The 24,202-nt window shown below is 41.0% G+C and overlaps 1 protein-coding gene across 6 annotated transcripts in view; it reads left to right on the top strand.

Moving 5' to 3' along the window:
• PCDH7 (protocadherin 7) overlaps positions 1-24,202 on the top strand; it is a 397,552-nt gene that overhangs the window by 64,896 nt on the left and 308,454 nt on the right. The window contains exon 2 of one of the 6 annotated variants that reach the window (XM_054029892.1): positions 4,347-6,016. The exons of the other annotated variants lie outside the window; for them this stretch is intronic. Coding sequence (XP_053885867.1) covers positions 4,347-4,424 — 78 coding nt within the window. The 3' untranslated portion in view covers positions 4,425-6,016. Of the gene's footprint in view, positions 1-4,346; positions 6,017-24,202 lie in introns of those variants that run through there. 6 annotated transcript variants of the gene reach the window in all.

The following is a 24,202-nucleotide window of genomic DNA, read 5'->3' on the forward strand; positions in this document are numbered from 1 at the left end:
AAGCTTTCGTGGGTAAAAACCTCACTTCTTCGGATGCATAGAGTGAAAGTTACAGATGTAGGAATTATATACTGTCACATGGAGAGCAGGGAGTTACTTCGCAAGTGGAGAATCAATGTTGACAGGGTCAATTCAATCAGGGTGGATGTAGTCCACTCCCAATAATAGATGAGGAGGTGTCAATTCCAGGAGAAGAAAAGTTGCTTCTGAAATGAGCCAGCCACTCCCAGTCCCTATTCATGCCCGGATTAATGGTGTTAAATTTGCAAATGAATTTTAGTTCTGCTGTTTCTCTTTGAAGTCTGTTTCTGAAGTTTTTTTGTTCAATGATAGTGACTTTTAAATCTGTAATAGAATGACCAGGGAGATTGAAATGTTCACTTACTGGCTTATGTATGTTACCATTCCTGATGTCCAATTTGTGTCCATTTATTCTTTTGTGGAGGGACTGACCGGTTTGGCCAAATGTACATGGTAGAGGGGTATTGCTGGCACACGATGGCATATATAACATTAGTGGATGTGCAGGTGAATGAGCCCTTGATGGTGTGGCTGATGTGGTTGGGTCCTCTGATGGTGTCGCCCGAGTAGATATGGGGACATAGTAGGCAACGAGGTTTGCTACAGGGATTGGTTCCTGGGTTGGTGTTTCTGTGGTGTGGTGTGTAGTTGCTGGTGAGTATTTGCTTCAGTTTGGGGGGTTGTGTGTAAGCGAGGACTGGCCTGCCTCCCAAGGTCTGTGAGAGTGAGGGATCATTTTCCAGGATGGGTTGTAGATCGTGGATAATGCGCTGGAGAGGTTTTAGCTGGGGGCTGTATGTGATGGCCAGTGGTGTTCTGTTATTGTCCTTGTTAGGCCTGTCCTGTAGTAGGTGATTTCTGGGTACCCATCTTGCTCTGTCAATCTGTTTCCTCACTTCCCCAGGTGGGTATTGATTGATAAAGAACTTGTAGGTGTTTGTCTCTGTCTGAGGTGTTGGAGCAAATTCGATTGTATCTTAGGGCTTGGCTGTAGACAATGGATCGTGTGATGTGTCTTGGATGGAAGCTGGAGGCATGTAGGTAGGTATAGTGGTCAGTAGGTTTCTGGTATAGGGTGGTGTTTATGTGACCATCATTTATTTGCACTGTAGTGTCCAGGAAGTGGATCTCTTGTGTGGACTGGTCCAGGCTGAGATTGATGGTGGGGTGGAAATTGTTGAAGTCCAGGTGGACTTCTTCAAGGGCCTCCTTTCCGTGGGTCCATATGATGAAGATGTCATCAATGTAGTGCAAGTAGAGGAGGGGCACTAGGGGACGAGAGCTGAGGAAGCGTTGTTCTAAGTCAGCCATAAAAATGTTGGCATACTGTGGAGCCATGCGGGTACCCATAGCAGTGCCACTGACTTGAAGGTATAAGTTGTCACCAAATCTGAAGTGGTTGTGGGTGAGGACAAAGTCACAAAGCTCAGCCACCAGGCGTGCTGTGCCCTCATCAGGGATACTGTTCCTGACAGCTTGTAGTCCATCCTCATGTGGAATATTGGTGTAAAGTGCTTCTACATCCATGGTGGCCAGGATGGTGTTTTCAGGAAGAACACCAATGCATTGTAGTTTCCTCAGGAAGTCGGTGGTGTCTCGAAGATAGCTGGGAGTGCTGGTAGCGTAGGGTCTGAGGAGAGAGTCCAAATAGCCAGATAATCCTGCTGTAAGAGTGCCAATGCCTGAGATGATGGGGCGTCCAGGGTTTCCGGGTTTATGGATCTTGGGTAGCAGATAGAATACCCCTGGTCGGGGTTCTGGGGGTAGATTTGGGAACATGTAGATTTATTCCCGTACTGTAGCTGGGAATTTCTTGAGCAGATGGTGTAGTTTCTTTTGGTATTCCTCAGTGGGATCAGAGGATAGTGGCCTGTAGAATGTGGTCTTGGAGAGTTGCCTGGCAGCCTCCTGTTAATAATCCGACCTGTTCATTATGACTACAGCACCTCCTTTGTCAGCCCCTTTGATGATAATGTCAGAGTTGTTTCTGAGGCTGTGGATGGCATTGCGTTCTGTACAGGTGAGGTTATGGGACAAGTGATGTTGTTTGTCCACGATTTCAGCCTGTGCACGTCTGCGGAAGCACTCTATGTAGCGGTCCAGTCTGTCATTTCGACCGTCAGGAGGAGTCCACGAAGAGTTCTTCTTCTTGTAGTGTTGGTAGGAGGGTTCCTGTGGATCAGTGCACTATTCAGTGGTGCGTTGAAAATATTCCTTGAGTCGGAGACGACGAAAGTAGGCTTCCAGATCACCGCAGAACTGTATCGTGTTCGTGGGGATGGTGCCCACCCATACTGAGAAATGTGGAAGATGGGGACACAATAGTGTTCACTTCCCAGAAAACATAAGAGAGGGAGACTCCCTATGCCACTGTGAGCAGAGAGAGAGGAAGCGCACATCTTCCCCCACTTTCGTGAAGGAGGAGAAAAGAGAGAGAGAATGGAGTTTCCTAACCTTTCCTAGCAGTCATTAGAGGGGCTGGAGGAGAGGGGTTGAACTCTCCACTATGGCTTTGTGCCTGGTACCTTTTGAAGGTCCGATGAGGACCCATCTTTACTCTCATTATTTGTTTCATGGGTTTGGCTAGTGGATTTATGGTAAAAAAAATAAGCCCTGCTTTTATTTTTATCTTGCACTGAATTATATTTTGATGACTTTTTTTTTAAATTGAAGAATATCATTAACATAAAACACATCTGTCACAGATAAAAAACACTCTGCATGTGCAAGAGTGTAATCAGTTCATTTTTATGGATCTCCAGAGAATCTTACAAATGCACATGATACTCAATTTTGTGTTTGCATCTTGGAGTTAACTGAAAGGTTCTTAAACTCACAAGTAGGCAGAGAGATTCCTTCTGACTACACATTGGAGGAGGCTGAAATGCTTTGCTCATTCCAGCAGATACATGAAATATCTTGTGCTCAATAAATGTAGCACAACTACATTTATTCCATGTGAATACATAAATAACTGATGGGTAAGGATGAAGCTTCCAACCTCTGGGGAAAACCATGCCCTTTTGATATATCTCGATTCCACTGTTTTGGAAAGTCCTGTATTTTTGCCCATGGATGACACCTCTGACATGGGGGAAAAAGCACAAAGAAACATGCTTGATAACTGGACTAATGGCAGTGAAGAGTCTTACTGAGACATTGTAAATATATTGCTGCTGAAACCAAGGCAGAATGTTTTGCATGCTTGTCCCAGATGGTTTCCTGTGAGAAGATCACATTTAGATTGGGGAACAGACGTTACTTATTTGAGGACATTTAGCAGCTTTTTATGGATTATCCTCATAAAGCAAATGTTGCTTCTTAGACATACTTGATATTGTTGTCTTGTACTTGTGTAAATTGGGACTAACCTTGCATTATGTGATGGATCCGGAAGAGTTCCACAATCCATCAACATGACGGAGAATAAGGAACAAGCAGTGATGGGTGCAAATGAGGAAATAATGGTAATTAATAAAATAAACAAACATTCAGAAAATTACCTTATAAAACCTAACTGCCCTTTTTGTGTAACTATCTTGTACATGACAGCATTGCAGGGTTAGTATTTTCATGAAGATGCATTGTTCTTGAATAACATTTTAAGAGCTGTTCTTGAACAATGCATTGGAAAGCTGCTTTCTTTTAGCATTAGGCATGAATGTCTTTTTACTGCATCATTTATCTCATCAACATATTGATCACAGCACTTCAAGAAAACCATTAATGCTTCATTTTCTTTATGTCCATCCTGTAGTATAATAGTGATACTTAATAGCCAGCACTTTCACAGTGCTTTACATGTTCACAGCATTGTACAAACAGCATCCCAGGATATTGCTGCTTTTTAGACTTTGTCTTGTACCGCTGCTTTTTTTTTCTGTAAGAGTCCCATTCTAGATTTTCCTAATCTAAAACAACTGGTGGTATTAAGTCCATCATTTGGGGAGAGAAAGCTGTGTTTGTCACTGATACTTGGAAGATTCATATTGTTTCTTGTTCCATGACGAAGCATGTTCAATAACAACAACAACAAAGGATATGAAGGAAACAGATTTTAGTATATTTCTCCTGTCATACGCCATAAAACCAACCTAATACTGGACTTTGTGCACTGGATTTAAATTGCCAATGTATTGGTAAATAGAATGCAAATTGTTATAACTGTTTTCATTGTGATATAGTTATCTTATGAAATATGCTTGGACCTAATGGAGAGAAGAGGATTCTCTCTGCTCACGTGTAAAATCCATGCTATAGGGTTAGGTTAGCTAAGCCCTGCTCACATCCCGGTAAGCAGACATATATTTTTGTATTTTTTGTAGGTGGATACAGTGCAGACTACGCAGCCCCCTGGCCACATTGAGGAATCGTGTAAAATGAATGTATGTGCTCGTAAGTGAAACATTTATAAATAAAGCTCCAACTGTAATGTATGTTGGATCATAAAAATGTAAAACCTGCTTACTGTCATATTAAGAAATCGATTCCCAGGGGGCAGGGTGACTGCAGAACTGAGAAGATGTGCAAAAGAAAGTTCTTTTTTAAAAATAAAAATGAAAACCTGAGAACTTTAGAATTATTCAAAACAGATAAACAAACATTGTGCAAACAAGAGATTTGTTGTCCAAAATTATCTTTTGGATGTATCTGGGAAGGCACTGAGCTGATTCAAGATTCCAAAACAGAAAAAAAGAAGGGATGTGAGAAAGGTTTTGTAAGCTGAAATCATCATCCATCGAGGAACAGGATCAAATACCTTCTTACTTAGGAGTATGAAATGGAGGACATGACCTTTTCCCCTTCAATCTGTGTTTGAGAGGACAGAAATTTTGAAACTGAATTTGATCAGATTATTGCTTCAGTTAATAACTGGGAGAGGAGTCCGGATGGGATTGAATTTTCAATGCTTGACGTAAGCAATCAGTTATATGTAGAGAAAAAAAATTGAGCATGTGCTAGATGAACAAAGAACATGGAAAGTATACCTCAGAATTGAATTCTCGGAAAACCAGACACAGTCTCATCATTTAGAAACCTTGAGCTACTTGAGGATTTGAGAAGACTCAGACTCTTTGGATTTTGCTGAAAAATGACTTCATTAGGCATTTAAAGTAGATATGCAGAAGAAACCAAAATGTGTTAAATGGTCCTATCACAGAACTTAGAAATCAGCCATCAACCTGCATATAGAAATTTTGTACTTTAATTGATAAACATAGTCTAATCCAAATGGATAAGAAACTCTTAAGTATTGAATATGAAAGACCTCTCCTTGATTTGAATAAGTGTACAAAGAAAGGCTTTTCATTTTGATTAAATAAAAACTGCATGATAGGGAGATCCCCTTTGCATTTCTAGTCCCTATTAAGATAAATATATCAAATATAAAAAGGCTATATTTTTTGTACCCAAGAGATTAAAAAAAATATTGGGACACCACCAAGTTAGTGCATTGGTTTATGTCTTTTAGAGGATGAAGAGGCTGAATACTCTGTTCCTAAATAATATTTCATTCATATAACCCATCTTCATCATAAATAACAAAAAACAGGGATATTTAAGTATTAATGAATGTTTCAAAATGTTTGCTTAACTCTAAGGTGTAACTTTGACTTTTTCGAATGTCTGGTCTAAATTTGGTGCAGTTGTATGCGGAAACTATGTTGTATTCAATAATAAATGGTACATATATTCTATCTCTTGCTTTCACAATATGACTTTTCTAATATTGAATTACAAAGCTAAAGATCACATTTTCCCCTTTGATTGCTATGCATTTAGCTCCAAGTTATATCACCCTTCGTGTTTATCTTTTAGGAACTGGTGGTCTGCCTCTTTCTCCACCTGTAGTCAATTTCAAGTGGTAGAATTTATGATTTGGGAGAGGTTTTGACCTCTTTATTGTATTAAGAATATATTATCAAACTTCAAAGTCTGTAAACTTCTACTGTATTGATTTTTTTCTGTGAGCAAAATCAATAGGCAAAATTAAAATAAAAAAATCAATTTCTTCATTTTTGAATTGCTTCATATTTTTATATATATATTTTGTTTATTTAACCTTGAAGGTTTTTTTTGTGAACTCATTGATATGGAAACACAACAAAATCTTCAAGTAATGCTGAATAAAACATACTGATGCAAATAAGTGAAACACAAAGGGAAATACATGGTTCTTTTAGCTTGGAAGAGGAAAGATAAATGCTGAGGACCTGTGATCAGATTCTGATGTCTGATAATCTGGAATAACTCTGATGATCCTACTGGAATTATGCTGGATTTACACCACTATATCTGAGATCAGAATTTGGTCTTTGGTGTTTAATGCTCTTCTGTTTTTCTAGTCTTAATTTTGTGCTCAGGAACAATTACCAGCAGAGGAGTTTTGAAGAAATATTGCACAACTACTGTAATTTTCAGATTCACAGTGTTTAGCAGCTAAGTGCCTCACGAGGAATAAAACCACTTTTATTTTTGCCTCCTGCTACCACTCCAATGGGGAAAGGTCAGCAAAACAGTGGGAGGCCAAATGAAGGAAGATTTTTTCCCTGTAAGACATCAACTTGCAAGACACTGTGAATTTCAGAATTACAAGTGATATAGCTTTTTTACAACTGCTCCTTTCCTTCTTGCCTCCTACTGCTGCTTCATTGTTGGATAATGTCTTTTTCCTGTCAGAATGAGCAAGCAAGAGCTTATTTGTGACAAGCAAAATTCCACTTTCTACCTAGTATTGTTGCAGATGGAGGAAAAAAGAGCTTGGTTCATACCTATCTTATTTTCTAGCTTTTGAGGGTCTCAGTTAGGGCTTTTAAAGCCAAATCTAACCTACCTTGTACACATGAGTAATCCAGTTGATGCCAATGGGATTACTTGTATGAGTAAAGTGAACAGGATGTAGCTATACATACCATTTTATTTGTATATTTATTTTCCCCTCAGACCATACCATTGAGGAAAAATAAGTGTCACTAACAGGTTGCCAGAGAAGTTGGGATACACCATTGCTACAGACATTCAAAAGTAGGTTAGATAAGCCACTAGTGGGAATGATGTAGGAAGTTGTGTTTGGTGGGGAAGTCAGGTTGGGTAGCAAAAGATTTCTTTCATGTCCCTACTAGCTATCATTCTGTGGATCTTATTCTGCCCTCAGTCCACGTAGACAATCCCATTGATACCAATGGCAATTCTTTGTGTGAATCAAGAAAAAAATATGGCCTTAAGTGTAATAGTCACTTTGCCAAGTCATCCATCAAACCTAAACTAAAGAGTTAAATGAGACAGAACACCACCAATTAGACTGCATTCTAGCCTAGGAATGACCAACATAATTTAATTTAAAAAAATATTTTTGTGAAAGTTAATTAAATATCTGAAAAGCTCCTATTGAGATTTATCTGGTTTATTAAAAAGTCTCTGTCCCAAACCTTATTACAAGCTCCATTGTTGGATGGAGGAAGGCACAGATGCTTGGTTCAGCCACTCATCACTTATCAGGCTTCATCCCACCACTGATTTTACTTTGGGAATTATATGGTATACTATGTTTTGCCGAGCTAGTGAAGAATAGCTTTTCAATCTCTCATGCAGGAGCTACATTTATGCAAGACATATTTGTTATGCCGGCTTATGAGCTCAACATTATCTCTCTTCTCTAGAGGAGAATAACTTGAACCTATTGTGCCATGACACTGACATTATATTTGACTTTTGACATTGCATTTAGGGAACATTTTCATTACATGAATAACTATTTCCAGTTTCTACACAATTCTAAATGTTAAAGGGTAACTTGCAAATATGAAAAGTCCCTAAAATTACCACATTAATAGTATAGTGCTGTATATGATGGATGCCCCAAATTACCCTGTGCCAAACTGTCAACATGCCTACACAATTTCAGTGTTTAAAATTAAGCCATTTTTTTCAGTTAGAACAGGTCAGAAAATATCTGAAATCACAATCAAATTACATCATACATTGGTTTATGATATCAGCATTGAGTTTTTCTCTGATCTGCAGCTCCCAGAGACAGAACCAGACCTATCAATCATAGAAAAGACATTTGGCTACCAGTTCTGCCTCCTGGCAATTTCAGCTCATGCTTTTTGGACCTTCTGCAGTCTTGAGCTGCCAAACATGAGGAAACAGTTAAGTTTTCAGATTTGGCTCAAAATTCATTTCCCTTAAGCATTTTCTTCCCCTATCAGAGTACTCTTCTATGTTTAAAACACCCTCACTTTAACCTATTAACACCATGATGAATGCCAAGTGTTAGCCAGCTAAAATTGAAACAAAAAGGGTGAAAAAAAGTTTTATGAAATTCATGTCATTAATTTTTGACCTGTAACCTCAAAGAATAAAAATCCTTAAAGGTTTTTAAGTCCCGGCTTGAGAAAAACTTGGCTGGGATGATTTAGATGGTGTTGGTCCTGCTTTGAGCAGGGGATTGGACTAGATGACCTCCTGAGGTCTCTTGCAACCCTAATATTCGATGATTCTATGATGTTGGGATACAGACCCTGCATGTTTGTTTTGTATTCTACTATTAATAATAACCAGTTACCATATAACTTTTTCATTTTTCAAAGTGCTTTAAAATATCTATTGTTTAATCCTCACAACAACTATTTGATTCAGATTTCAGATGGCGAAAATGAGACAGAGGTATTAAGTATTTTTCTAAAGTTAGAGGGGAATCAATGTCAGATTTGAAATTAGTAGTTCCTGGGCACCGCTCTTGCACACAGACCACGTCTCTTTCTTGCTGATAAAGCACAACATACTGGTAGTTACTAAAGGCCAAGGACACAATTGTTAATGAAATATAGCAATTCAAACTGAAAAATTACCAGGTACCAGTATAAACTGTGTTTTATGATAAAGTTGGATGGCATCCACCATGTGCCCTAGATGAAGATATGTTGCAACCTGAAACTGCAACCTCCAACCCCGAAACCATGTTTATTGGGGAACTTGTTTTCTTGAAAGAGGCCTGGTTCCTGTGCACAATAGTAAGCTCCACCTGCATATCATGTCTGCCCACCACCATTCTTATCACATGTGTTTCTAAACCTGTGCAAATGTTGTAGGGAAGAAGGTCATGGCAATCAGCTTCCACTGTAAGCAGCTATACTCTATTTAGTTGCAACATGAACAACAAATACCTGAGACTTAGTAGTCAATGTGCATTATAGAAGGAACATATTTTGAATTGAGCAGTAGCCCTTTTAAAACTTTAACTAGAAAGTAACCCTCCCTGTCATTCACCCATCAGATTCTCCTGGAACAAATGAGCAAGGATCAGTAAGAATAACCTCTAGATCATGTGGATGTGATATATCTTGACTTTAGCAAAGCTTCTGATAAGGTCTCCCACAGTATTCTTGCCAGCAAGTTAAAAAAGTATGGATTGGATACATGGACTATAAGGTGGATAGAAAGCTGGCTAGATTGTCGGGATCAACGGGTAGTGATTAACGGCTCGATGTCTAGTTGGCAGCAGGTATCAAGCGGAGTGCCCCAAGGGTCGGTCCTGGGGCCAGTTTTGTTCAACATCTTTATTAATGATCTGGATGATGGGTTGGATTGCACCCTCAGCAAGTTCTCAGATGACACTAACCTGGGGGGAGAGGTAGATACGCTGGAGGGTAGGGATAGAGTCCAGACTGACCTAGACAAATTGGAGGATTGGGCCAAAAGAAATCTGATGAGTTCAACAAGGACAAGTGCAGAGTTCTGCAGTTAGGATGACGGAATCCCATGCGCCGCTACAGGCTGGGGATCGAATGGCTAAGCAGCAGTTCTGCAGAAAAGGACCTGGGGATTACAGTGGACGAGAAGCTGGATATGAGTCAACAGTGTGCCCTTGTTGCCAAGAAGGCTAATGGCATATTGGGCTGCATTAGTAGGAACATTGCCAGCAGATCGAGGGAAGTGATTATTCCCCTCTATTTGGCACTGGTGAGGCCACATCTGGAGTATTGCGTCCAGTTTTGGTCCCCCCACTACAGAAAGGATGAGGACAAATTGGAGAGAGTCCAGCGGAGGGCAATGAAAATGATCAGGGGGCTGGGGTACATGACTTATGAGGAGAGGCTGAGGGAACTGGGCTTATTTAGTCTGCAGAAGAGAAGAATGAGGGGGGATTTGACAGCAGCCTTCAACTATCTGAAGTGAGGTCCCAAAGAGGATGGAGCTCGGCTGTTCTCAGTGGTGGCAGATGACAGAACAAGAAGCAATGGTCTCAAGTTGCAGTGTGGGAGGTCTAGGTTGGATATTAGGAAACACTACTTCACTAGGAGTGTGGTGAGGCACTGGAAAGGGTTACCTAGGGAGGTGGTGGAATCTCCATCCTTAGAGCTTTTTATGGCCCGGCTTGACAAAGCCCTGGCTGGGATGTTTTAGTTGGTGTTGGTCCTGCTTTGAGCAGGGGGTTGGACTAGATGACCTCCTGAGGTCTCTTCCAACCCTAATCTTCTATGATTCTATGGTTCTATGATACTATGTTAACAGAGAAATGATGTCCATTTTCAAAACAACCTTCGGGGGGTGGGTGTTAGGAACAACTCAGGGTATCAACAAGGAAACAGGAGTAGCCACAGATCACATTGGTAACCTCTTTTAAGGCCTGCCAGTATATGACTGTATGTGTACATGATTTTCCTTCCATCCTGTTGGTGAACTCCATTCAGGGTACATGGAAAGGCAATCTGGTCACCGTGGTCAACTTTCCACTCAAGGAAATATTGGAGAAGCGGGCAATGAGAGAAGGACAGGCCAGGTGCAAACAACCTTCTTAGACTTCCTGGAACCTTTCCTTAGGTTACAGCAGGGCTCAGCAACCCTTGGCACGTGGCTGGCCAGGGTAAGCACCCTGGTGGACCGGGCCGGTTTGTTTACCTGCCGCGTCCGCAGGTTCAGCCGATCACGGCTCCCACTGGCCACGGTTCGCCGCTCCAGGCCAATGGGGGCTGCGGGAAGCGGCACGGGCTGAGAGATGTGCTGGCTGCTACTTCCCACCGCCCCCATTGGCCTGGAGCGGCGAAACGTGACCAGTGGGAACCGCAATCGGCTGAACCCTGGGTTACAGCAACATCAATCCCTGTAGAGGGGAGATTTTCATTTTACTGTATGAACTATGTTCTTGAAGCAAAAGGCGAATAGGAACTATAGAAATGCAGCTGAAATAACGCAATTCGTTTATGAATATATGTTTCATCCATCCAGTCTTAAAGGATCTCTTGATCAACACACAAATTAATTGACTTCCTCAAATGATTTGTATATCAAATAACACTGTAGGAAATATTTTACACAAAGGATTACTCTCAAACCATGTGGAAATGAAAGCAAACAATAGCAAAACTAAGAGAGGCAATATCTTTTGTGCTTTAATGCCAGAGAAAATTTTATTTACAAAAAAGGCTTACCAAGAAAATTCAGCATTTTAGTGGGAACATTCTTTGAGAAAGCCTAACATTTGAAATGTGTATCTGAGAAAATGTTTTATATTTCATATATTATTTTATTTAAATAAAACTTATGTCATATAATCAATTTTATTTGGTTTAATCATTCATTTACATGTTTCTCGTGTGCTGTATTTATGTTCATGAAGGGGCAAGATGTGAAATTGGCTTATGGAACAAAAAAGCCTTTATTTAATGTGAAACTGTAGGAGGGCAAAAATAGACAGCAAATAATCTTATTTCATGGACATTGAATGGACAAATTAAGGCTAGATTTTTATTTTAGATACAGCTGTGAGCAGGGGGTGTTATGTAAGCTACACCTCCCTTGGAGTAGCCCTGTAGGCTTTGTGAGTCAGAGATACACCTCTGCATCATGATTTCCCCCCTTCTTTTGCTTCTGGCTCCTAAAGGGCTAGTAATTTACTGTTATATAGGCTCATGAGTAGTGGGAAGTGGTACAGGCCAAAGAATAGAGGGTGTGGCCTCACCTTATCTGCCTACTCCCAACCATCTGCTCTGGAGAATGAGTAAATGGGCAAGTAACTGCGCTTAGTCATATATGCCTTCAGACTCAAGGTCTAGGTAGACCACATAAGGAGTTATACCATTGTGCAGTCATGTCATCTGAGTCACAGTCTAGCCATTTGTTTTATTAGTGATTGAACCTAAAATAAATTTAAAAAAAAGTTCCTGTTGAAAGTTTAACATCACTGAACATGGTTCATGTTGTTCCACTTGAAATATCTTACTTCATTAACTTGGAGCCACTGATGAATATCAAAAGATAAAGCATGTTCTCATTTTACTAGCATCAGAATGTGAAGACGTATGGTCTTGTGTTTACGGACACAGGGCTGGGAATCAGGAGATCTGGATTCTATTCCTGGCTCTGCCACCAATACACACTGTGATCTTGTGCAAGTCCTCTCTTTGTGCTACAATTTTCCCATCTGTAAAATGGAGAATAACAACACTTCCCCACCTATAAGGGATTGTGAGTGTCAATTTTTGTGAGGTGTTATAGTAACAAGGGCCATGGAAATGCCTATAAATAAATAAAATAATAATATAGTTGTTTTATATCCACTGTAATGTCTTCATTTAAACTGAGGGAGATTATTGAGTCGAGTCTCCCTGGCTTTCAGAGCAGGTCCTAGTTTGCTTAACATCTATAAACTGCTTCCTGGCCTAACTATTTGACGGAATAATACTCATGTTGTTGTTATGTAGATGGTACAGTGATGTATATATCCTTCAGTGCACTTTCATCCAAGGCTGTTGTACTGTTAAAAATACTATATTTAAGACAAATAGTTATAGATTGTCCACTTTTTTCCAGCAGTTTATTATCTGAAAGTTGTACTTTTTGCCTAATCTCAAAGATGGGAGGTGTATTCATTTATTTATATCTGAGTTTTTAGAGCTTGTGAAAGTTGATGGAATTGACAACACTACAGGCTAAAGTCTTCCTGCAAACAGAGAAAAAGTTCAGTAGGGAAGTAGTTAATTTCTTCTTATTATTGAAGTGTTGATTATACACTCAGTGCTGTATGAGCCACAGACCAACACAGTCTCTGCCCTGAGAAACTGACATTCTAAAAGACAGACCAGCCACACTACGGGATCCAGAGGAGGGTGTTTAATTAGAATTAAAACATAATTCTGTTTTACTTTCCTCTCTTTTGAAATGTTGATTGGATAAGACATTTGGCTCATGGTAGTTATCGGTTGCAGGGATTGTGGAAGAAATGGGTCTCTAGTACATATTAGAATAAGCAGAGTGAGATGTTTGGTGCATTGGGGTTGGGAGATCATGCCATGTACAGGTGGAATAAAGGTAGAAACCCTCAAGATGGGAGTGAGAAAAAGACACAGTGTGGTGAAGAGTGCCCATGATACTCAACACCATAGTATCTCATGCCTTGCTGTGCATCAAATCAGAAATTACTGTTGTTGGTTTCTTAGAGGATGGGATTGCATGATAAAATCTAAGGTAAGGAATTTAGGAATTGGATTCAATTCATTGTCTGAAATATATTGTCTATGTATCTGATTCAGGTCCTGACCCTGCAAAGATTTGTACCTATGATTATCTGTACACATTAGAATAATACTATTGAAGTCATAGTTAAGCATGTGTATCTATCTTTACAGGGTTGGGGCCACAGACTGTAAACTTGTTGGGACGTTGATAACTGTCACTAAATAATGAATAATATATAAATAATAAAAAATATCAAGGTTCAATATCAATAACAGCTACATTATTAAAGCAGCAGGTTTTCACTTAAGGAATATAGTATGGTTTCAGAATATGGTATTAGATTTTAACTACACTGAATTTTTAACTTTATGATGTTTTACGTTATGTGTGGAGTACTGCAATGCAGTCTTCCTTTGTTTGCTTGGTTTGAATCATTCTCACTGATAACGGCACAGTTTTTGACTCCATTGAAAACGTGTGATCATAGTATGATGATTTTTGTCAAATTTACACTATTTCTATATTTCTCAACATTGCAAGTTTTAGATGAAATGGCTCCTGAGTGCTCATGAGACTGAATTTTTGGCAATAATTATAACATCAGGATGAAGGATTGCTTTCCAAACACACGGCTTAGAACTGCAGGAAGTCAGGCATTAATGTCAAGGCCCCTATTTTATGGCATTCTGTGATCAAAGAAAGCGATAAATTAGCAAGGTTTAGAATAAGATTGAAAACTTTTGAAATGTATTGAGTGTAATAATTGTCTAAAGCTCCTTTAGTTATTTCTGATCTCTGCTATATAAGTATCGACAGTTAGATTTCAGTGTTACCATTTACCTCAGTAAAATAAATATTGTACTTTTGGCATCTTCAATTAACCTATGCTCTCTTTAAATATGTAATGTAAAATATTGTGGTTTAGTATACAGAGCAGGAGAATGGGAATCTGTAATCCTGTGTTACTTTTCTAATGATGACGTTGAATTGCTATGTAATCTGGGACGGGTCACCTGAGCTTTTTGTGCCTCGATTAATCCAGTTATAAAATGTATATAAAATATTTTCTTACCTCCCAAGGCATTGTGAGGATTAATTAAATAAGAACAATTTCATGCTACTTTTGAGGTCAGTAGAAGTTTTGCCATTCAAGATTAGGCCCTTAATATATGCTAAGCTCTTAGACATTATTCTTCTAAAAATATGGAGTGCTTTTGCATTTCAGAGTTCAATAATGTGAATCTAAAGCTACAGCACTATAAATTCAGCTCTGCCTTTTTCCAAATAATAAATGCTGATTTGTCATTTATTAGAAAGAAGGGAAATGGCACAGCATGGCTGAAAAAATGGTAACCATTTCAGTTTTGTCTTACTTATCAGAAACCTGGTAAAACCCACCTCCATTGTTGATTCATGTACTGAGTTCAATCCTATTGAATCTCCAACAAAGAGTTTGTATTAGACCATGCCAGAAAGTGATTAAAATAGCAACTGTAGTGTATATAGGATATATGTTTAGGGTGGGATTTTCAAAGAATGCTCAGCATTGGCCTAACTCTGATTTTCAACATCCTTTTGAAAATACCATCCTTAAGTACCAGTACCATGCAGCAGATATACAGATGGCCCTCTATGTCCGCTGATAACCACAGTCTGATTTGTGCAAGTGTGAATTCAGGCAGCAGGTGGGGAGGTTCTGGACATCTGTATTATCTCTCTTGCCTGTGCTTCTGTCCCTCAGGGTATGTCTACACTATGGGATTTTTCCGAATTTACAGAATTCGATTTTTGGCAACCGATTGTATAAAGTCGAATGCATGCGGCCACACTAAGCACATTAATTCGGCGGTGTGCGTCCATGTACCGAGGCTAGCGTCGACTTCCGGAGCGTTGCACTGTGCGTAGCTATCCCATAGCTCCCGCAGTCTCCCTTGCCCATTGGAATTCTGGGTTGAGATCCCAATGTCTGATGGGGCAAAAAACATTGTCATTGGTGGTTCTGGGTACAGCCTCACGCCTCCCTCTGTGAAAGCAATGGCAGACAACTGTTTCGCACCTTTTTTCCTGTGAACTGTGCAGATGCCATACCATGCCAAGCATGGAGCCTGCTCAGCTCAAGACAGCATTCATGAACATTGTAAACACCTTGCGCATTATCGTGCAGTTTATGTTGAACCAAGACCTGAAAAACCAGGCGAGGAGGAGGCGGCGACGGCAGCGTGGCGACGAGAGTGATGAGGACATGGACGCAGAATTCTCTCAAACCGTGGGCCCCAGCGCTTTGGAGATCATGCTGTTAATGGGGCAGGTTATAGCCATGGAACGCCAATTCTGGGCCCGGGAAACAAGCACAGACTGGTGGGACCGCATAGTGTTGCAGGTCTAGGATGATTCCCAGCAACTGCGAAACTTTTGCATGCGTAAGGGCACTTTCATGGAACTTTGTGACTTGCTTTCCACTGCCCTGAAGCACCAGAATACCAAGATGAGAGCTGCCCTCACAGTTGAGGAGTGGCGATAGCCCTGTGGAAGCTTGCAGCGCCAGACAGCTACCGGTCAGTCAGGAATCAATTTGGAGTGGGCAAATCTACTGTGGAGGCTGCTGTGATACAAGTAGCCAAAGCAATCACTGAGCTGCTGCTACCAAAGGTAGTGACTGCGGGAAATGTGCAGGTCATAGTGGATGGCTTTACTGCAATGGGATTCCCTAACTGTGGTAGGGTAATAGATGAAACCCATATCCCTATCTTGGCACCGGAGCACCAGGGCAGCCAGTACATAAACTGCAAGGGGCACTTTTCAATGGTGCTGCAAGCACTGGTGGATCACAAGGGATGTTTCACCAACATCAATGTGGGATGGCCGGGAAGGGTTCATGATGCTCACATCTTCAGGAACACTAATCTGTTTAAACGGCTGCAGCAAGGGATTTACTTCCCAGACCAGAAAATAACCGTTGGGGAGGTTGAAATGCCTATAGTTATCCTTGGGGACCCAGCCTACCCATTAATGCCATGGCTCATGAAGCCATACACAGGCAGCCTGGACAGTAGTCAGGAGCTGTTCAACTACAGGCCGAGCAAGTGCAGAATGGTGGTAGAATGTGCATTTGGATGTTTAAAGGGTCGCTGGGGCACATTACTGACTCGCTCAGACCTCAGCCAAACCAATATTCCCATTGTTATTTCTGCTTGCTGTGTGCTCCACAATCTCTGTGAGAGTAAGGGGGAGACCTTTATGGTGGGGTGGGAAGCTTTGGCTACTTGTATCACAGCAGGCTGAGGCAAATCGCCTGGCCACTGATTACGCGCAGCCAGACACCAGGGTGATCAGAAGAGCACACCAGGAAGCGCTGCACATCAGAGAAGCTTTGAAAACCAGTTTCATGACCGGCCAGGCTATGGTGTGAAAGTTCTGTTTGTTTCTCCTTGAGGAAAACCCTTGATTGACTCATTCTCTGTAAGCAACCCACCCTCCCTCTTTGATCACAGCTTGCTTTCAAAGGAAATAAAGTCACTATCATTTAAAAATTATATATTCTTTATTAATTGATTATAAAAAGAGGGAGAGAACTGACAAGGTAGCCCAGGTGGGTTTTGGGAGGAGGATAGGAGGGAAGGAAAAGGCCACTTCAAAAGTTCAAATTAATGACAGCCTTTTGCTTGGGCTGTCCACTGGGTGGAGTGGGAGGGTGCACGGAGCCTCCTCCCCCCCACGTTCTTACATGTCTGGGTGAGGAGGCTATGGATTATGGTGAGGGGGAGGGCGGTTATACAGGGGCTGCAGCGGCACTCTGTGATCCTGCTGCCATTCCTGAAGCTCCACCAGACGCCGGAGCATGTCCATTTGCTCACGCAGCTGCCCCAGCATTGCATCCTGCCTCCTCTGATCCTCCTGCCGCCACCTTTCATCTCGAGCATCCTTCTCTCTTCACGTTCGTCCCTCCTGTCCTCACGTTGGTCCCTCCTGTCCTTACGTTCACTGGCAGCTTTCCTGTACTGGGATACTGTGTCCTTCCACTCATTCAGATGAGCTCTTTCATTGCGGGTCGATTCCATGATTTCAGAGAACATTTCATCTCGCAAGTGTTTTTTTTGCTGCCTTATCTGAGATAGCCTTCAGGACGGAGGAGGGAGGCTTGAAAACTTTGCAACTGCGAGAGGGAAAAAAAGGGAGAGAAATATTTAAAAAGATACATTTTACAGAACAATGCTTATACTCTTTCACGGTGAACAACACTAGTCACATTACATAGCATGTGATTTCGGTACAAGGTTGCATTTTGCATCTTAATATTGAGTGCCTGCGGCTTTGGTGTTAGAGATCACAGATGCAGGTCCAGGCAACAGAATTCGGTTTGCTTGCGGCCATGGTAAGCCATTGTCTTTTGGCTTCTGCAACCTTCCTAAAAGCAGCACCCTCCTTTCCCACATACCAAGCAAAGCCCGTTGAGTGCTGCGGTTTTTCTGTTAACGTGCAGCAGCAGAAACCAAATTAACCCCCCCTCCTCCAATTCTCTGGGATGATCGCTTTATCTCTCCCCCCACCGCGTGGCTGGTATTAGGGAAGATCCCTTCAGAAACCAAACTAACCCCTCTCCCCCATCCAATTCTTTGGGATGATCACTTTACCCCTCCCCCCACCGCGTCGCTGGTATCAGGGAGGATCCCTGCTAGCCAAACGCGAAAAGCTCAGCGCCAATGGGCCCCGCCCCCCACCGCCTGGCTAACTGCAGGGAAGGATTTCTTTTCAGCCACAGGCAAACAGCCCAGTAGGAACAGCCACCTCTGTCCCCTTAATTAAGTCCCATATTTCAACCAGGTTACCATGAATGGTATCACTCTCCTGAGGATAACACAGCAAGATAAAGAACGGATGTTGCTTGAATGCCAGCAAACACCGGGACCATATGCTGCCAGGCTTTGTCATGCAATGATACCAGATTACTTGCTACTAGCATGGCATGGTCAAGTGTCCTACCATGGAGGATGGAATAAGGCTGCCCTGCTCAGAAACCTTCTGCAAAGGCTTTTGGAGTACCTCCAGGAGAGCTTCATGGAGATGTTCCTGGAGGATTTCCGCTCCATCCCCAGACACATTAACAGACTTTTCCAGTAGCTGTACTGGCCACAAATGCATCCCAAGTCCTCAGGGCAAATTAATCATTAAAAATGCTTGCTTTTAAACCATGTTTTATATTTACAAAGGTACACTCACCAGAGGTCCCTTCCATGGCTTCATGGTCTGGAATACCGCCTTGGGAGGGTTGAGAGGATACTTCAGTCAGGCTGAGAAAAAGATCCTGGCAGTTGGGGAGAATGGAGTGCTGTGTGCTCTCCGCAAGCTCGTCCTCCTCCTCCTCCTCCTCATCCTCATCCTCATCTTCCCTGTCCGCAGAATCCTCAGGCATGGCTGAGAGTACTCCCTCCTCGGAATCCATGGTCAGAGGTGGGGTAGTGGTGGCGGCCTCCCCTAGAATTGCATCCAGCTCAGTTAGAAGCGGCATGTCTGCGGCTCTGCCCTGGATCTTCCATTTGTTTCTTTGGTTTTCTGGTAGGCTTGTCTGAGCTCCTTAACTTTCACGCGGCACTGATATGAGTCCCTGTTGTGGCCTCTCTCCATCATGCCCTTGGAGATTTTTTCAAATGTTTTGGCATTTTGTCTTTTGGAACATAGTTCTGCTAGCACGGAATCCTCTCCCCATATAGTGATCAGATCCAGTACCTCCTGTACGGTCCATGCTGGTGCTCTTTTTCAATTCTCAGACTGCATGGTTACCTGTGCTGATGAGCTCTGCGTGGTCACCTGTGCTCTCCATGCTGGGCAAACAAGAAATGAAATTCAAAAGTTCACGGAGCTTTTCCTGTCTACCTGGCCAGTGCATCCGAGTTCAGATTGCTGTCCAGAGTGGTCACAATGGTGCACTATGGGATAGCTCCCGGAGGCCAATATTGTCGAATTGTGGCCACACTAACCCTAATTCGAAATGGCAATGTCGACTTCGGCGTTACTCCCCTCGTCGGGGAGGAGTACAGAAATTGATTTTAAGAGCCCTTTATGTCTAAATACATGGCTTCGTTGTGTGGACAAGTGCAGGGTTAATTCGATTTAACGCTGCTAAATTCGACCTAAACTCGTAGTGTAGACCAGGCCTCAGAGTCTGTACAGCTGCCATGGCGGCTTCCTAGCATGGCATATCCAGGCAAGAAATGGCAATTGGAATTCTATTCCCAGGCAGAGACATCAGTGGCTGGCACCTGATACTGAATTCCCCACTCACTGCATGTATTTTATTTTTTTGTATATCAGCAGACTTTTTAATGTGCATGTACCTAAAAACTCAGTGTATGCTTTCAAAATTTCATTGCACCTTGTATTACTGCATTCTATTTTAGGCTTGAGAAGAGAGTAAAACTTATTCCAAATTTTAGGCTATCAGAAAAATGCATTTAATAATGATGTTTTTTTTTAAAAGAAAAACAACAGGAAAATCAATTTATCAGTGGATCTTTCATAAGAAATCTTTTTATATTCAATTTTAAAATGCATTAAATTCTGTTGAAGAAATTTGGAATTGGTATAACTGGGAGGCTGCCAATCAGCTTTCCCTCATCTATTATCTTATTCAGATTAGTATTGTGATATCAGATACCTGCAATATCACAAGTACCTCTAGCCCTTCCATAAACTACTCTAAATGGGGGGGGGGAGGGGAAATGTTGTCCATATGGTAACCTGGAGGAGCAATCTTGAATTATTTCTAGGCTAAGATCGATTATATAGCTGAGATTTACCTATAGCCTCAGTCATGAATTGTTTTAATATAAGAATAATATCTGTTTAAATCCACATTGTCTGAAGCCATCTGTTGGCTTCATAAATCCAAAACTGCAGTTCTTTAGCTAGGCCAACTTCCCATTCAGCAGTGTACACCTTGACCTATTTGGAGTTTAGAACATTTGAAACTTGTAATCATGAGGCAACGGTTTGGAGAATTATGGGTTAGAATAGGAGGTGATATGGATTAAGGCCTGATCCAAACCTCATTAAGTAAATAGAATGGCTCCCCATTGATTTCTGTGTGCTTTGGATCAGTCTAATAAAGTCTTAGACTGGTAAACTAATTAGTAATGTAGCTGACACTATGTAAATATTAGATTGGGACATATCTAAAAAAAGGGTAACCACTGTTCTACTTATTTTTGGGAATGATGCTACAGACCCATTCTTTCATGTTTTGACATTAAACTATTAGGAGACAAACACAGTATATTCTGCATTTTTGACTGAATTTCAGGTTTTCACTAATTAAAAATTCAGCTAGTTTCTAGGAGACCTAAATGAAAAGTGTAATCATATTAAAAGGAAAATTCATTTAAATCTTTGGAGAGGTCAAATCAATGTCTGAAACCATCAGCATGATAATAAAATACCAAACCTGCTGCTGTCCCTGAGCGAGCCATGAGGAGTAATAGGCCTTAGGGTACTCATAATTTTGAATCTACTTTGTGGCTATTGATATGCTACTATATTATGCTGTCAAGGGACTACTGTAGCTGCTGAAAAGGGAATGTACTTTTTGTTGCAACAAAAAAAAGCAAGTTACTCAGTAGATCTAATGACAGGAATGCAGATCTTCTAATAGCTTATTGCCAGGGTCAACTGTTGGGTCCTCTGTAACACAGAATTCCAATCAGGCTGTGTGCAGTCTTCTTTATTACAAAGAGAGGATGACATTGCTTGTCAAAAATTGCTATCTGCCAGCATGTTGAATGTACTTTTCTATAGCTGTATTAAAAAGTAATGACAATAGTCATGAAAATATTGTGCTATAAAAGACATAAAACCTCCTCATATTACATTTCTTCTTTGTAGGCTGCTAGCAGTTGAAAACAACATGAAGAAGTGAAATGATTTAAACTATTTTGTTAATGTCAGTAGATTTCCCAAAGATATCTCTATATCTCACTTAAAATGGTTGATTTGACTATTTTTATTATTGTATAACAATTGCATTACTTTTCTTAGAGCAATATATTTGATTTGGATAATATAATGGACTTCCAGAGGACTTTCAGAAACACCATTATTTTTTGCTCATTTTGTATTAAATAAGTACTAGCCTGTATGTGGGGTTAATGTATGCATACCATTTAGAACTTACTTAGTGTCATTATGTAATTCACAGATGTTTTATTATTCATAGTACTGTGCATTCATAGCTTTCTGTTCACTGTTGTGCAAAAGCTAATGAGGGAGAGTCTGTGTAAGTCTTTTGCTGGTCTTTTACCCTGGTCAAACTCTTATTCAGTTAATTTAAGCTGCAAACAGTGGGATATGGTAAACTTTACTGGATATTTCACTGTTTGACAGATGGAGTAGAAAGAAAATAAATATACATATTTTGATAATTTTGATATTTATGTTTCATAGTTCTAAATTACACTTTTGTAGGATAAAAAGCCAAGAGCCAGACTTTCCACTGAATTCCAGCTTGTGTAGTAATTTGCCCCTTTGTGAAGTGGGTGTAAAACACCATCAGATCAAAATGGTAATTTTTTTACAGCCACTTTGCACAGGTTGAAATGACGGTAGTGGAAAATCAAGCTCCAAGAATTAGAACTTAACCAAGGTATAGTGAGAGTTCCTTATATGTCCTATTTTTGGTTTTGCATTAAGACAGATGAGAGAAATTTTCTGGATCCAGTTTACTGAGACTGCAACAGATCAGTACTGGAGCATAATTCTGGAAGAAAGAGAAAAATAATGTTTGAGGCTGTAAATCGATTTATCATTTTCTATTAATATAAGAAATCTGGGGTCTTAGTAATGCTGTAATTCCACAGAGAGAATCATAAGGAGCAAAGCTAGAGTGATTTGTTAATGTCACCAGAATACAGATGGAATTGCATATATATGTAGATAGATAGATAGATACAAACTGAAGCTATTAACACAAGATGATTAAAACTCTTGCCCTCTTCATATTTTGCTTTCTTGCCTTTCTGTCTCTTCTCTTCCCACCCCCACCCCAATTTCATTCTTCACCCCGTATGTTTCTGGTTCAACCTGTCACCTCACCACCGCTCTGGCTTTGTCTTTTGGATTTTGGAATCATGCACATTCCAATATTTAATATTTATTACTTTCTTATCTGTTGCCACTTTCTTATATACTATTTTACACCACTTTGTTATTATGGCACTATATATATAATAGTAAGGATATTAAAAATGTGTATTATAAACTTCAGCGTCCAACACGTTAGAGATTTTGTGTTTGCTACAGATCCTGGCTAGTGAGTTCAGTGAATCACAGTTCAGTCTTTGGTCCCCCTTTTGCTCCAGGGGGGAAGTAATTTGCACCGGATCTTTGCCTAGTGGAGATTAATTCTTTCTATATATTTGGCCATCTGTGCTGGCTCATGTCTTGGGGACTCCTGGATTGAAGTCTCTGTCCACTCACCATCCCTGACCTGCAACGGAGGATGAGTCGGAGTCCCATAGAGGCTGCAATCCTATGCCAGGCTGAGACCTTTGATGAAGTAGCCCATGCAGGGGAGCGTCTCGTACCCCTTAATTAATCTGGTTCAAATGTGAACAAAAGATGGCCATAACAGTCTTTTAAATATAATACCTTTTCCACAGGAGTTTGTTGAAATATGTTTTTCAGTTAATCACGTTCATATTGCCATTATGTTAATTGATATGTTGTTTTAGTAACTGTGCAAATCACTTTCAATTTAATCTTAATCTTTTTTTGAAATACTTGTGGGAGAGTGACAGAAAGCGTAGGAAAGACTGACACTACTATGAATTCTGTCACATTTCTGGAAACTGAGATACCCATCACATTGAAGAGGAGGAAGGGTTAGCAGCCTATAGACCAGGTAGGGGTGAAGCCTTCCAGTTCTGATGGGTTCACAGGAAAAGGAGCCCCTGGTTCCAGGGAGGAACTTTTCTGCCACTCAGGACTCCTCATAACACCAGCTGGAGCTGTGTTTTCATTGACAGCTCCCCATCAATTGCACAGAAGCAGCTGTAGTGTGGACCCAGAAGAAGTTAACACTTATGACAAACAACATTAATCTCTGGGTTGCTCGGAAATCAGCTCCTCCCCCGTTTCCTCAAAATTTCCTAGAACACCAAACTCATGGAGCTTCAGCAGGGTCCCAAACACTAGGGAATGATACCCCTTCTGAGGCCACAAAGAGCTCTGCCAGCGTGTGGTTCCCTCTGCTCACAGAATAGCGACTTCTTTCTAACGATGTTTTGTGCATTTATATAGATATAAAATCACAAGTGCTGAGTGAGTCAAAATGCATAGTGAGCCGAGGGAATCACAATTTGGTCTTTAGTTCCCCCTTTGCTCCTGGCCTTTGTCTGGTGCAGATTAATTTCCCCTCTGTACTCGGTCATCTGTGCTCCCTGGTATGCTGTGGTTTACTACAGTGAAGTCTTGCCCACTTGACACACACAAATATGTGTGCTCAAACATGTACTCGAGGCCAGATTAGTATCTCAGAATGGAACTAGAGTACCAAAGAACAAGTGGGTGGGGCACCAGGGGCCATAGCCTGTGTGGAGTACAAGACTTTTTCATGTATGGCCCTTGCTCGCCATGAATCCCAGGGGATCTGGAGGGTGTAGGGGCAGACTTTCTAGCCTTTACTACAGGAACTCAAACCCTGCCCTCCCAATGGAATGCTCCAGGGTAGTCT

The sequence above is a fragment of the Malaclemys terrapin genome, chromosome 5, assembly GCF_027887155.1.
Source record: "Malaclemys terrapin pileata isolate rMalTer1 chromosome 5, rMalTer1.hap1, whole genome shotgun sequence".
NCBI lineage: Eukaryota > Metazoa > Chordata > Testudines > Emydidae > Malaclemys > Malaclemys terrapin.